This window comes from Syngnathus scovelli, chromosome 14 (genome assembly GCF_024217435.2).
Source record: "Syngnathus scovelli strain Florida chromosome 14, RoL_Ssco_1.2, whole genome shotgun sequence".
Classification (NCBI taxonomy): domain Eukaryota; kingdom Metazoa; phylum Chordata; class Actinopteri; order Syngnathiformes; family Syngnathidae; genus Syngnathus; species Syngnathus scovelli.
In genome coordinates this window covers 12,132,730-12,147,175 of record NC_090860.1, presented here as the reverse complement: position 1 = coordinate 12,147,175, position 14,446 = coordinate 12,132,730, and the positions used below count along the sequence as shown (strand labels likewise).

The following is a 14,446-nucleotide window of genomic DNA, read 5'->3' as shown; positions in this document are numbered from 1 at the left end:
TCACCCCCCGTAATGGAGGTCAAAGTACTTTGGGTGTTGACTTTTGAAAATGCAAAAGCGAAAAAAAGAATTCGTCAAGTGTGTAGACATCTCAAGTGGACTTAAAATAGGCATGGTATGATTCTGATTCAGAAAATTTTATTTCTCCCCGTGGAGTAATTATGGGACGTAAGCTTTTGGAAGAGGGTCCCCCCATGCCCTCTTGTAGAAAAGTCTATCAAATTGGCTTTTAGATGCGTTTCAACCCCGCCCCCCCTTTCCCCTTAATCCGCTGCTACAACCGGCAGCGCGCCTCACACACCATCACACTCTCCAGTCATCCTTCATGTGCTGAGTGAAGAGAACAAGGACACCATGTGGCCCCCCCTAACTGCGTAACACACAACACATGCCCCTGGCCCCCCCATTACCCAGCGTTGCCACCGCCCCCTCCTGACCCTTCATCCTCCGCTGAGCTGTAGCAGAGACCCCATACACATCAGCGGACTCCTGATTGACAGGCCATGAAGATACACCAACATGGTCTCCATTTAGCTCAAGTACCGCGTCGCCATCACCTCGGACACACACACACCTCCTGCCGCCCCCCCCTGCTCCTCCCAGGGTCCCGGGAGAAAACACACTTGAGCCGAAGTGTTTCGGAGCAGGATGTTTCCTGGGGAGAAAAGGTTTCGTCTCGGGTCAGCGTGCAATGCGGCGATGGAGGGTGGATTTTCACAAGGATGTAAGGGGAGGGGGGGGGGGGGATTGGAGTGGTTGTTTGATGAAGCAGGTAGGGTGCAACTGGATGGAGGGGGAGTGAGCGGTGGGTGGAAGTGGGTCGTTATGGACTTTGGAGAGGAGCGGCGGCCCGAACGGATGGGGGGTGGGGGCGGGGGGTGTTTAGCCCTAAGAGGAAACATTAGCAAAGCGAGGAGGAAAAGCTGCCAAATTAACTTCTCACCCTTTCAATCACACCCCTGAGAGTAGCCGCTCCGCTTTTTCTTCTCGACTGACATGACGCCGATGCTTTGAAGGGAGTGGATTCCGTCTCATCCTTGGCACACACTGTTCGCAAATCGGCCAAAACACTTTCAGGACCTCCTGTATCAATATTTGATCCAGTTAGATTGAGAATGGAATCGAATGGAAGAACCCAGGAATTGTTGACCTGACTATTAAGTACAGCACGGCTCAGTTCAGCGTGATGGAATCGGAATTTTTTTTAGAGAACTTCATTCTACGACTTTTTACATCCCCGTAAACTGACGCCAACGTGACGTCCATCCTGGAACTATGCGGTGCCACAAAGACAAACAATCCCTCTTTGCACTCCATTATTGGCCGTCCACTCCCGCCAGCCCATTACTATGTTCATCCTCTCAACGTTTGACAGGTGGAAGTACAACGTCGGGCTTTATGTTTTAATTATAAAGAATTCCAGATGTGAAGGATGGGGAGGGGCAAGGGGATTCATAAATTAAAAGCAGAGCTACTCAAATGTCTTTTTTTTTTTTTTTTTTTTTTCAAAGGGACCAAGCAGGTCAGCATCTGCTTCTCATTGCAGCCAATGTTATTAGGACTACAGAAAAAGGCCGAGTCCTACGTCTGGCCCCTCAATAATTGACACTATTAAATGTGCCTAAACAGATTTAGAGCATCCAGAAAAGTTGCGTTTGTCTTCCGCGATGACTCTAATCATCTATTTTCAGATGGGAACAGAATTGAAGCGATCTGGTGCATGATAGCGAGAGCCTAGCAGGAAGCCAAAAATGTGCGCAGGAAAAAAATACAAAAGGGGGAGAAAAAAAAAAGGGGGTGGGGTGAGCCATGTGCAGGAATTTAGCATGGGGCTAAAGCTGGAGCGATGTGAGCAGACAACAAATGGATGGCATTAGAAAAGCAGCATGAGAAACCTTCTGATCCACTCGGGTGTTTTTTTTTTTCTTCATGCTGGATTCTTGATCGAAACAATGTGCTCGCACCATAATTTAGTAGGAAATGATACCAAAAAAAAAGAGAACCAACTGTGCCTGTAGCAACAAGGTCCCCAAAAAAGGTGGAATAACAGTCAACATGGCCGGCATGCTGACAACTGCTTTGATTGCAAAAGTGTGCACACCCTCTTATGTGGCTGTGTTCAGAATGACCCAATCACAGTCAAACTCATGTTAAACATGACACATGTCACCATTTAAAGGAGACGTCAAGTCAAAAATATTCTTCATGATTATATGTACTATGACATCACAGTTGTTCAGGGTTCACGCAACGACCAATCACAGCTCACCTGGTTTCTGAGTTTGGTCTTATGACCTTGAGAAACGTGTTCAAAAATATAATATCAAGGCAGACTTTTCCGTACAAAATGTTTGGATGGTAAAACCCAAGATGAACTTCACCGAACGCAGCTCAAACACATTCTTTTAATTCCCACGTTGCATGTTTTGTGGAGCTTCTGAAGGTGTCTTCACAAATCTCCCTCAGTCGTCCCCTGAAGACCGCTAAGGCATCCTGTCATGTGATGATGAAGAGCGGCAACAGCGTGCACAGGTGTTGGGCTGTTAAAAGCAGACCCAAGTAGTTCCCAACGTCGACATAAAACGCACATGGAGGCAGACAGCGGAAATGAGAGGATGTCTATGAGATACAAAAGAAAAAGAGAGGGAAAGTGGTTGAGAAGAACGGGAAAGGGGGGGGTCCAACCAAAAGCAGAGGTGAGGGTAAGCGCCTTTGTGGATCATTGGCAGATAATGGGCTCATTAGGTCAAACCTAGCTTAGGAAGGCTCCAAACAAACAGAAACAGTCGCTGGAGGTGGGACAAAGATATAATGAGGCCCCTTTTAGCCACCATTTGGATAATGGAATAGACTCAACACACGCAACAATACGCCGCACTTTCGTAAACAATTAATCAAAAGGCTCCCAGATGAAATTTATTGACCAAGTAAACACTGAGAAGAAGAGAAAATGCTAGCTTAGCCTTTCGGTCCGCTAGCTTAATGCTAATTGTATTTGCCGTTTAGGTGTTTGTGGCTATGGTAGACTTATTAGTTAGGGTCATTGTTGGGTTAGCGTGAGCGGTTAGCGTCGGTTTGGGAAAAAAATATGTACAGGATAAAACGTTAGCAAGCGTACACAGAAGCTAACCACTGCTAATGATTCTAAATCTCTGCATTTGGCTTGGTTGTTCTCTTTATATATATATTTTTTTTACGCTAACATCTGACATCCATTAGAATAATGGCGACGGATATTTGCGGCGGCATCCTTCAGTGGCTGTCCTATAAAAAAAAAAAAAAGAAGCAACAAAGGACACGATCAAAGAAATGAAGTTGTTCACACTCCCGAGCGATTCCACCACATCTTACGACGTGACTACGTGAGTATGAATCTTCACCAATTAGTTTTTTTTCTCTCGCAGATTTACATGTGGCAAACTTGAGGAACATGTGGGCCTCCAACAATACATCAACCCGCCTCTCTGGTGTGAAGTATGCCCGTCCGTAGGAGTCCCCCCTTCGTTCCCCTCTGGGCCATTCTGTACAAACATTCCAACACTGTGTCTGTATTCCCAGGGAACCTCGCTCAGATAAGTCAAGCCTGACAGTGTGAAACATCATCCGAGATGGGCGAGAACACATGTAGGTCTTCGTGTAGAGGTCCTCAGGGCGGAGTGCTCTCCTTGGAAATGATGCAGGAGGAGTAAAGAGCGCCTGTGTAGTTTTAATTTGGAGCAAAACAGTATGACAAGATTCAAAAATCGAATATTAAATCAGTATTGATCCATCAAGATCCCCCACAACAGTCAGACAGGACTGAACATGTTGAGCAATTCCATCCCTTTTTTTTTTTTTTTTTTTTAGTAAATATTAACTTCCACATTGTGCCTTTTAATGAGCATCACTCACTTTCGCCCTGAAAATAAACAAAGCTCTGAAGCGGACAGCCGCCGAGTGCTAAGTGCCACGTAGATTAATGAGGTGTGTGTCACACTGCCCCTCTCTTCATCCCTCTGTTTGTCTGTGTGTGTATGGGGGGGTAGGGGGTGGGGGGGTCGAGGCAAACTAACATGCCCAAGTAAACAAAAAGCAGTGAAGACAGCAGGGAGACTCTCACTTTTGCTTCTACTTAGTGTCAACACTCCTTTTTAGAGCCTCATTTAAATAACTGCAAAAAAAAAGAACAGTTCTGCAAAGTAAGAGATGCACTTAAGACAATAGAGTCCATTATTCAATTTAGTTAAGATAGCGCCTCACATCAGGAAGGTGCGTGACCAGTCGGCAGGCAGGCAGACCTGGGGCTCCGGTGGATATCAGACATTGCATGACAATGGGTCTGCTCGCCCCGGAGGAGGTCGTTACTATGGGGTGAAGCGGGACCGACAAGCGGCTGGCACCTGGGAACCAGACATTCAGGAAGGGGAGGGGCAGGGGGGGCAAGCTTCATCCATTACCTCCCCACCTTGATATTAGTGGAAGCGAATGGGGGGGTGAAAAACACACATTACATCATGGAGAGTGCAGCAAAGGAGGGGTGAAAGGTGAAGGATTCAGGAGTAAATGAGTCATGACCAACACTAAAGGGCTTGGACAAGGTTGCTTGAACACACACAAACACACACACACGTGCAAAATCATGTTTGCCGTTGTGAAAATCCTTTCGCTTGATTCTTAGATTTCCCGCTTGATTCTTAGATTTCCCAGCTAATCTGCTGAGATTTTACGCCACTAAAGGTTGCCAGAGTAGAACATGTTTGTCCTCGAGGAGACTGGGGGCGCTGCAGGAAGGTGGAGATGATGGAGTATAATTCTGCCGTGTCCAAAGATAAGATGGTTGCGTGTGTGTTTATATGATTTGGGTACAAATGTTATCCAAGAGGAGATTGAGGGCATCTTGAATATGGGGCACTGCAGCAAAGTGGAGATGGTGGAGTGTCCACAGTTTAGGTTAGCGTGTGTGGGATTTTTTTTTTTTCTAATTTCTGCCAAGGAAAAAAATGAAACGGTGCAGAAAAGTGAGGACTGTGGAGTGTAACGGCACTTTGGTTTTGAGCCAGGACAAAACACCCACACAGAATCTCGTTTGTGGTTGCGCAAGTCCTCCAACATTGCATTTGATTGTTACAAATTTCCTCGCTAATCTGTCGAGATTTCCCGCACGCCTCGAACACGACACGCCCCTAATGCTTGCCAGAGGTAAAGATTTAGTTGTGAAAAATTTGAAAAAAAAAGCGGCCTTTTATGTTGCTGTTGCTTTTTGGTAGGCTGCCAACTCTCGTTTGAAAATACAGTAATTTGCGAGTGGAATTTAAACAGGCCAAATTGCTTCCCCTTCGCTAACAATGTGGCAAAAGGAGAGTTAGCCATGTGCGCTTGGTCAGCGTCGCCCGGCTTAACTACGATTGACACATTTGGCCTTCAAACGTGCTCTACAAATTTCCATCCAAAAGCGGATTTAGGAAAGCGAGAAAACGGGGCACTGCATCAAAGTGGAGACTGTGGATGATAATACCAGCGGAACAGGACAAGCTAATATTAATATATGTGCTTATTTTCATCATTTCGAACTGTCATTCCATTATGAGGCTGCACCAGGTATCTCATCACGAGGAGGTCAAGCTGCTAGGTCACCAAACTGGGTCAACTTGTCAACTTTTTGTCTTGAGCCTTTTATTTTTTTTTTAACTTTCCAAACACAATGAAGAAAACCGAAGGATATATGTCGAGACGCTTGGTTGCATTTTCAACTGCTGTCTATTGGAGCGGAGACATCAAGCGCATTCCAAGAGACCCAGGGCCCAATTACGGGCAGATGAAGGGCAAGTTGTCTTTGTCTAAGAACAAAGGCAACAAGTGACAAGGGTGCTCTTTAACGGGAGAGCTCTATAAGGACAGCAGAGGAGGGGGAGAGAGGTGAGCAGCTGGTTATAAATATCTATTGGCTCACTTACTGGAAGGAAAATGGGCACTTTGTTGCTCATCCACTCATGCAGGTGCTTGCAAAACATGACTAACCACTAATGTTTTACAACAACCTTCCAATCTCTTCATTCAAAACCATTCCAACGTCAAAATAGGAAGCTCATTCAGAACGTCTGTGCAACTGTTAATAATAATGATAATAAAAATGCTAGCTCACACACAAGATCCCACAAATGTCCTTTTTTTTTTCAATGAATACAAAAATGTTAGTCACAATTTCTCAACTAAACCTTTTTCAAAACATTTTCATCAACAGGATCATTAACATTTAAATGTGAAAAATACTCAAAGTTGGGAGATATGTTAATTTATTATCACTATTAAAGTGTGATCTCCTGATCCAACATTTGAAGTCGTTTGTGATAGTCGATCTGTTTTTAGGAGTTTTTCCCAAAAAACAAAACATGGTTTTACAACTTGCTCGTGTTTTGTATCAAAAGCTGATGAGCATTATTACAAACGGTCTTTGTCGACATCTAGCGGAAAAGCGTGCTACTGCAGTTCTGAAAATGGCTTTGTCGCGATTTGTTGGGTTTTGTCGCCATCTCGTGGACAGAACACGATATCGTACGTTCGCGTGATTTCGACGTGCGCGCTCTCGCGTCAATGCGTCAGCTGTCAAGGTTAGAACGCGCACCACTGGGCTGGCTCCACTGACAATGGACTACAACGTCCACCTATACTGCGTTTGAATGTTGCGGAAGAAACTCCACGAGGACGTTTGAAAGTAACAAACTGCTCGCCAGGCTGGATGAAAGCACCTCGCGGATACCAGTTAAAAGAAAAGGTTTGAAGAGAGAGAGAACCGTAGACTCGCTAATAAGATAGCCTCGGGCTTCTACCGGCTTCGTTAGCCGCGGCTAGCCCGTTAGCTACCTAGCTAGAGTGATGCTAAGTGAACGCAAATAGTTATGAACAATAATGACTTAACGTCTTTGAAAGAGAAATTATGTCATCTGGAGGGAGTAACGGCGGTTAATAACAACAACCATCAAACGTGGCACTCGGTTGGTAGTAATGCGTGCGAGTGCTGTCAAGACATGAGCCCCATGAACGAAACCGAGACGTCATCCGTCCAGCCCGGACTAGGGGCGCCGGACGACCGGGACGGGCTCCCGCTGCGAGAAGATCTCGACTGCACACCTGCCACCTCATTCTACTTAGGCGACGTTAACGGCGAGGGCCCGCTATTCGAGAGACGGAAGCGGTCGCGATCCAACATTTCCAGGCACCACTTCAGCGAAGTGGTGGCTGAGTTAGGTCCCGAGGAGGTGCGCTGGTTCTACAAGGAAGACAAGAAGACGTGGAAACCCTTCGTGGGACATGATTCGCTTAACATCGAGCTCATGTATCGGAAATACATCGAGCTCCATCCCGGTGCTGGAAGTCTCCCAGTGGACGTCCAGGAGGTGGACATCGAAATATCGACGGAAACGCGGACCATGGACGTCCTCGGAGACCAGGGGTCCTTGGACACATCTACGCCGTCCGTGAGCACGGATGAGAGGGACACTGATGTCCACGTGGAACCCGTCTGTGTTCGGGGCGGACTCTATGAAGTAGACGTCAGGGAGAGAGGATGCTATCCTGTTTATTGGAAGCGTAAGTATCCCCGAGATACTGTGAACGGTTTTTGGGAAGGGATTAATATCTATGTTCCATAGATGAACTGATGAAGTATTACACAAACACACAACGTTGCGTAATCTCACCTGTTCACAACAAACAAACACACCCTGCACATATTTGTCATTGTTATGATGTTTCCCTGTCTGCAGCCCACCTATCTATCTATGACTTGACACTCTTATCATGTTTGTGGGTCTACATCCGTTTCATTCGTCACCTCGTAAAGACGCCGACAGCTCGTTTAAATATTATTTGAGCCACATTCTTGTAATTAATTGCAGCAGCAGACTGATTAATGTGCGAGACTCTGTAATCACATCTGACCCAACTCCATAAGCCACTGAGACATGGCCCTGCTGGATTTGTCTGGGTTGAATTACAAGCCAAACCAGAAAAGTAGTGACGTAACCTATTTTTATAATTTAGTAGAATGGCACGGTTGTTGCTAGTTGTCCAGCATCTGATAATTTCGGGTTCTTTCGCAGAGCAAGACCACATTCCTGTTTTGCGAGGCCAGTGGTTCATCGACGGCACGTGGCTGCCCCTAGAGGAAGACGAGGGCGATCTTATCGAATGCGAGCACCTCAGTCACTTTCGCGGGCAGCAGACGCAGGACACCTTCGACGCCAGCGACGTGGTCGTCCGGACCGTCGACAGCAAAGACGGTGAGTCGTCACTGGATATGTACTTTAGCTTATCCGTGATGGCAAATAGGAAAATTGCGGCATAATGGTGATTCGGTTAAATAAATTTTGCCTCCATTTTGGGTAGCTTCTAATACGCCACGGAGTATTTATTGGCTTTTAAAGCCAAATGGACCCCCCCACCCCCAAGCTCATTTCCTGTGCACTCAGCAGGTCTCTCGTTCCGTCTCCTCGACAGCCGAGGCCGAGGAAAACGCCGCTGACGTTTACACAAATGCGCTTGAAAACCTGCACCGGAATCAATCATGTCATCGCGTCTAATATTCCAAAACTGCTGACTTGACTTAACGAAAATGCCTTAATTAGGCCTTTTTAAAATGTCCAACGCAAATATCTTGTCAATGGCCGGCACGGCACTCACTCTCTCTTGGTTGTTAGTCCTCTCCCACCTGCCCCCTTTCTACCTGCCCTTTCTGTTCAAATGGAGCGGCTATCAGACCAGCCCTAGAACAACATGTCACAAGCGCAAACGCTGCCAAGGTACTGTAACATTAAAAAAATAAAAAGACCAGTGGTTCTTTTAAGTCTCTTTACCCTAACCCGCTAGCTTCTATCCTCTCTAGAGACTAGACTCTCCTTTATTTTCAATAGTTTAGCTGAAACCGGGACTAGTTGCTAGAACTTCCCCCTTGTGTGCCGTGACCTCGAGTGACCTGTGGAGCAGACGCTTAGCTATAGTAGAAATCTGAATGTACGAAGCAATGACATGTTTGGTAAGCCACGAACATGTGAATCGCTCCGAACCTTCTTCCGCATGCTAAGACAAGATAGCCTTAGCTTCCGGCTCATGGTTTTGTTTCCAATCCCGTGGGCGCTTTTCCTTCCAGCCTTCCTTTCACAATGCAAAAAAAATCTCGCACTGTAAAACAGGAAGCGCACAAGCCTCCAAAACAAACTCTTGGCCGATTATGTCATCATTTGCATGTCAAATCAGCATCCGACTGAGGAAGCTGAATGTAATCTCCATTTTAAGGCCTTGTGAGTTCCTTTTGCAGTGATGCATTCATTTCCCCTCAAGTCTTGCATCTTGTATCACAGAAAGCCTCAGTTTCTGTTTTCAGTCAAAGATTCCTCATCAAACAGACAAAGTTTGAGAAATAATCCAAACCAGGTGGCGCTCTTTGAATGTTCTGAACTGCTGGTGGTGTTCTCTGTATTGTAGTATTAATCGTGTCGGAAATAATTCATCATCCAAATTGTCCATCATTATGCCCATCATTTGTTACGTAACAGATCCAAAGCATCTGGATTCTGGTTCTGCTTTGCTTTGTGTGAAATTGCCAGTGCCGCCAAAGTCCTTCAGCCTGTTCTTCAGACTTTCATTCTCCAAATGGTTTAATGCTGTAGAAGGGCAGAAGCTCTGGACCGCTGCCAAAGTCTCCCATCAATCTCATCTCCATGATCCTTCTGCTGCAGTTCAGAACATCCAAAGGGACAGTGGGGCAGTTTTTTTCTCTCCCTTTTGTGTGGTTCTCACTTCCTCTTGTGCAAGCACATAAATACTAGACAAAGCACGACAAAAAAAAAAAAAAAAAAAAGCATCAATGACTTACTTGCTTCTAATTTACTTCCAAGTGCAAAGCAAGATTTTGTACCATGCCTTCATGCAGCCATCCACAGCTTGAAGCTGAGTCGGACCCACGTGGACTGGCACAGCGTGGACGAGGTCTACCTCTACAGTGACGCCACCACATCGAAAATCGCTCGCACCGTCACGCAGAAACTGGGCTTCTCAAAAGGTTTGAGACGGTCACACAATCTATGGTGTGAAACGGCACGCTCAACCCGACCGTGTTCTCCCTCAGCGTCCAGCAGTGGAACCCGGCTACATCGCGGTTACGTGGAGGAGGCCTCTCCGGAGGACAGACCCCCGCGGACCACACACATTGTCTTTGTGGTCCACGGCATCGGGCAGAAGATGGACCAGGGACGCATCATCAAAAACACGGGAATGTGAGTTTTGGCGCTTTTGCATTTCCTGTAAAGCTCACATGACCTCTTGACCTTTCGAAAACCCTGCTCTAGCTAAACCGAGGCATGTGTGCTTCTGTCCGCCCGTCGCTTGAGGCTTAGCTCAGCGGGTAAAGGCGAGCCGCGCCGCACCTTAAGCCGTACTAGCGGCTCCATGGGGATTACCGTCAACAAACAGATTCCTCAGCAAAGAGGAAACGTCAAAAAGTAAAACTCCTTTCTATCTACATCCCATCTGCTGCTCTTTAGGTTGCGTGAAGGTGTGAGGAAGATGGAGGAGAAGCACTTTTCCGAGCACAATGATGAGCATGTGGAATTCCTTCCCGTGGAGTGGCGCTCCAAACTGGCCCTAGACGGAGGTTTGTCTTTCCAAACAATACGAAACGAGCAATACCGAGTCCGTGATGACACGACGTTGCTTAAGAATTGTGCGTCGTCTTTGTATAGATACGGTAGACTCCATTACGCCGGATAAGTTGAGAGGCCTGCGAGACCTTCTCAACAGCAGCGCCATGGACATCATGTACTACAATAGTCCTCTCTACCGTGACGAGGTGAGCCATGATGGCCAATTCCAGAAAACTGTAACGCCTTCCACGCGATGATTGTTTGATTCTTTTCCGATCAGATCACGAAAGGACTGACTCAGGAGTTGAATCGACTCTACAGCCTGTTTTGTTCACGCAACCCCGATTTCGAGGAGGGGGGGGGCAAAGTGTCCATCGTGTCGCACTCGCTGGGTTGCGTGATCACGTACGACATCATGACGGGCTGGGACCCCGTGCGCTTCTGCATTCAGGAGCACCACGCCGTGGAGGAGGAGCTGCACAAGCACTGGACCTCGTACGAGGAGAGGCATCTGCTGGAGCAGCTACGCTACACCAGGAACAGGTTTGCTTTGCATGAATTCAAAATAGATATTAAAAAATTCAGAACTGTTGGAATATAAGTGACTATGAAAAAATATGCTAAAAAAAACCAAAAGATTGAGATCTTCTAACCGATTACAGATTACGAGAGCTGGAGAATCAACTTTTAACACTAGAAGCCTCCAAACCGTCAGCACCTCCTGCTCTCAAATTTAAGGTTTGTACACGTCAATTCGGATGTAGCCAAAATGGAAACGGTTGATGAAGTTCTTATTCATGCTTAATATTTAAGGTGGAAAACTTCTTCTGCATGGGTTCTCCTCTGGCCGTCTTCCTGGCACTGAGGGGCACTCGGCCTGGCACCAGTTGCCACCAGGACCACATCCTTCCGACGTCCATCTGCAGCCGCCTCTTCAACGTCTTTCACCCGACGGACCCCGTGGTCAGTTGCTGCTATAAGAAATACACAAAATTGGTTCCAGAACTTTTTTTCTGGTGTGTTATTATCTCCAATGTTCTGCTCTTTTTATCAGGCCTACAGATTGGAACCGCTCATCCTTAAACACTACAACAATATTGCACCAGTGCAAATACACTGGTAAGACTTCTGTGGCAATAACGTGTCATAAATGCATGTCCAGTGGATATAAAAAGTCTACACACCCCTGTTCAAATTTAGTTTTTTGTGATTTAAAAAAAGAAAAAATGAGACCAAGTTGTATAAATATATTTTTCTGAATTATTTTGCAGGTGTAGCGCCACCAACCCGACGCCTTACGACGAATTGCGACCTACTTTCCTCAACTTGACTAAGGAGCCCACGTCCGACACGGAGAGCATCCCCAGTCCCAGTACTTCTCCCGTCCTACCCCGGAGACACTACGGCGAGTCCATCACCAATTTAGGCAAGGCCAGCATCATGGGTAAGATCTTCTCTCAACCTTAGCACCCACTGCTTTCCTGCATGTCAAGCACTAAGGCTGACTTTCCTGTAGGAGCGGCGAGTATCGGGAAGGGCATCGGCGGCATCCTCTTCTCCCGCTTCTCTCGCTCCAACAGCCAACCCTCGGTCTCCGCGGCACTGGAGGGCGGCTCCAGTGCTGAAGACAACGAGCAGCAGCATAAGCGTACCGAGAGCCAGTCGGCGTACGGGCTCTCCACCATGGCCCCGCTCACCTCGCCCACTGCAGACGTGTCATGTGAGTTTATTCTATGGTCCGAAATGAAAGCTCAAAAAGACATCGCACCCACTGTGTGTGTTTCTGTGCGTCCTCAGTGGAGCTGGAGCGCCGCATCGACTTTGAGCTACGCGAGGGCCTGGTGGAAAGTCGCTACTGGTCAGCCGTCACGTCCCACACGGGCTACTGGTGCTCGCACGACATCGCCCTCTTCTTGCTCACTTTCATATACCAGCAGAGGAAGACCCCCGCCGACCCAGGAGGAGACATCCCCGAACCTGACTGAATATCAATTCTGACTTTTACGCACACGGATATTTTTCTTACGATCTAGTTCTGTGAACCAATAAGCTGACTTCAATTAGTTTCATTCCAGTACAGTCAAACCTCCAAAGTGGAGGAAAACTTTAGAGGGGCCACCGTTAGTACGTTTAGTGTAGACCTTGGAACTACTGTAGCTAATTAGCATAGCATCACTGCTTCTGTACATACAGCCAGTCTGAAGCCTTGGCGACACACCTGCCTGTTGGAATACGTTGGTTCGCTTTTTGAAACCATGCAGGATTTGAAAAGATGAAATGCAAAATTGGGGCATTATATTATTTTTAATCACCATTTGCAATTAGATTACTGCCAGTAACGGCTGACTGGGTCATCGACGGGACGTTAGAGTAGACGTTATTACCATTTTGTGTTTTTGGGAGAGACGTCTAATCTCGCCAGCATGTTCAACGCACATATTTGTCCTTGAAAGTGACTTTTGAGAATTGAGCATGAAATGTTTGCGTCGCCCCAAAATAATCGACTTTCTGTCTTTTCGGGCATATGGCTTCTTGTGACCTTTTTGAGTCGACTCGTAGTACAAAATTTCATATCGCCAAGTGACACTGGCTTCAGGACTGAATTTCCGAAATCTCTTAGTCCATCTTAAAAGGAGTGAATCGGTTCTGTGCTGCTTCTTCACAAACAAGGGCTGACACACTGTTGTTTATTAGTGTCCTAGATCAATCACATGTTTTCTGTTGACTGAAAGCCACGCTGCCTTCCTGGAAGTTAAATCGAAGCACACCACTGGATTTTAACAATGATAGTATATTTTTTATGAACAAAGACACATGAAAGAAATTACTCCCTATTATATTGATTATCAAGCAATAGATGCTATTAGATGGGCTGGAAAAGCGGGTGCGCATTTGAAGTTTGATTTGTGACCCCCGCCCTGTGCAATAACAGCAACAAATGCCTGTAAATGGATCCTAACCTCCATCCAAAGCACTGTAACTATTTATTCTGTCATTAAAGGGCATTCCTTATTTTTGGAATACAACTTATTTTGGTTCCGTCAATTATTCAAATCAAAGTTTATTCAGTTTGTCACCAGATTCATGCTCATTGTTAGCTAAGGAAACTGAAATTGGCTGCAGAAGTTCAACTTCATAAAGTTACAAAATGCTTGCTATTGTCTTTGGACGCGTAGGAAGTCTGACTATTTGAGAACAAAGGATGCGTTTGTGGACCACTGGGAAGTATGAGATTCTTTCCAAGCCCTGAACTCTTTTGCTAACAACAAAGCGCTGTTCTGGACGACCAATGGGTCTCCTTGTGACTTTGAACGCAGTCTGTGAAACATCTGCAACCCGTCCGGGGGGGAGCTCATAAAACATAAATACGCACTGGGACTTGCTGTTCCGTGCCGGGCCACGAGAGGTCAGTCAAGTATAGTTAACACCGGGGAACAATGGCTCCTATTGAGCCATCTGCTCGCAGGCTACTTTCCCTTCTGTTTCCATTTATGGCTCCCTTGTTCACTCACATGGATTGTCGGTGAACCAAAAACAGTTAATGCATCAGAAGGGACACAATTCGCTTCTCAAACTTCTTTCTTCCAAAGAATCCTTGTTTCCCTTTTCCTGTTTTCAATACTGCCTTCTACCTTTCCTCCCCCTTTTCTTCCACGTGTCCTTATTTTATTTCTTGACCCTCCATCCTCAATTCAACTTTCCCTGCACTTCTTCCTTTGTCTCTTTTTTTATTGACCTTCTTTCCTCCCATCCATTCTTCCAATCATCTTTTCATCCATTCTCCATTCTATTATATGTTCTCAGTTTATTACTTCCATCCATCATTTTGT

At 46.2% G+C, this 14,446-nt stretch overlaps 1 protein-coding gene and 1 long non-coding RNA gene across 4 annotated transcripts in view; both read left to right on the top strand.

Annotated features, from left to right (window-relative positions):
• Positions 1–3,949, top strand: part of LOC125980815 (uncharacterized) — a 28,292-nt gene extending 24,343 nt beyond the window's left edge. Inside the window, exon 3 of one of the 2 annotated variants that reach the window (XR_007485769.2) lies at positions 3,405–3,949. This is a non-coding gene — a long non-coding RNA (uncharacterized lncRNA). Of the gene's footprint in view, positions 1–3,219 lie in introns of both variants that reach the window. The other variant, XR_007485770.2, reaches the window with a different exon arrangement.
• A 2,627-nt stretch (positions 3,950–6,576) lies between these two features.
• Positions 6,577–13,646, top strand: ddhd1a (DDHD domain containing 1a). Of its 2 annotated transcripts, XM_049740446.1 has the most exons (14): positions 6,577–7,566; positions 8,079–8,258; positions 8,676–8,777; positions 9,908–10,036; positions 10,103–10,250; positions 10,518–10,627; positions 10,716–10,822; positions 10,897–11,159; positions 11,279–11,354; positions 11,430–11,579; positions 11,671–11,735; positions 11,888–12,060; positions 12,133–12,336; positions 12,414–13,646. In XM_049740446.1, exons 1-14 carry the CDS (start codon positions 6,876–6,878, stop codon positions 12,599–12,601), a joined length of 2,586 nt encoding a protein of 861 aa, XP_049596403.1. In that variant the 5' UTR covers positions 6,577–6,875; the 3' UTR covers positions 12,602–13,646. The 2 variants fall into 2 exon arrangements, with proteins under 2 accessions (XP_049596403.1, XP_049596404.1); XM_049740447.1 differs by lacking the exon at positions 8,676–8,777.
• The last annotated feature ends 800 nt before the right edge of the window (positions 13,647–14,446 follow it).

Coding starts and splice junctions, on each gene's coding strand:
- ddhd1a (XM_049740446.1), top strand. CDS start 6,876: ATGAACAATAATGACTTAACGTCTTTGAAAGAGAAATTATGTCATCTG. Junction 10,037..10,102: donor GAAACTGGGCTTCTCAAAAG/GTTTGAGACGGT, acceptor GTTCTCCCTCAG/CGTCCAGCAGTGGAACCCGG. Junction 12,337..12,413: donor GCCCACTGCAGACGTGTCAT/GTGAGTTTATTC, acceptor GTGCGTCCTCAG/TGGAGCTGGAGCGCCGCATC.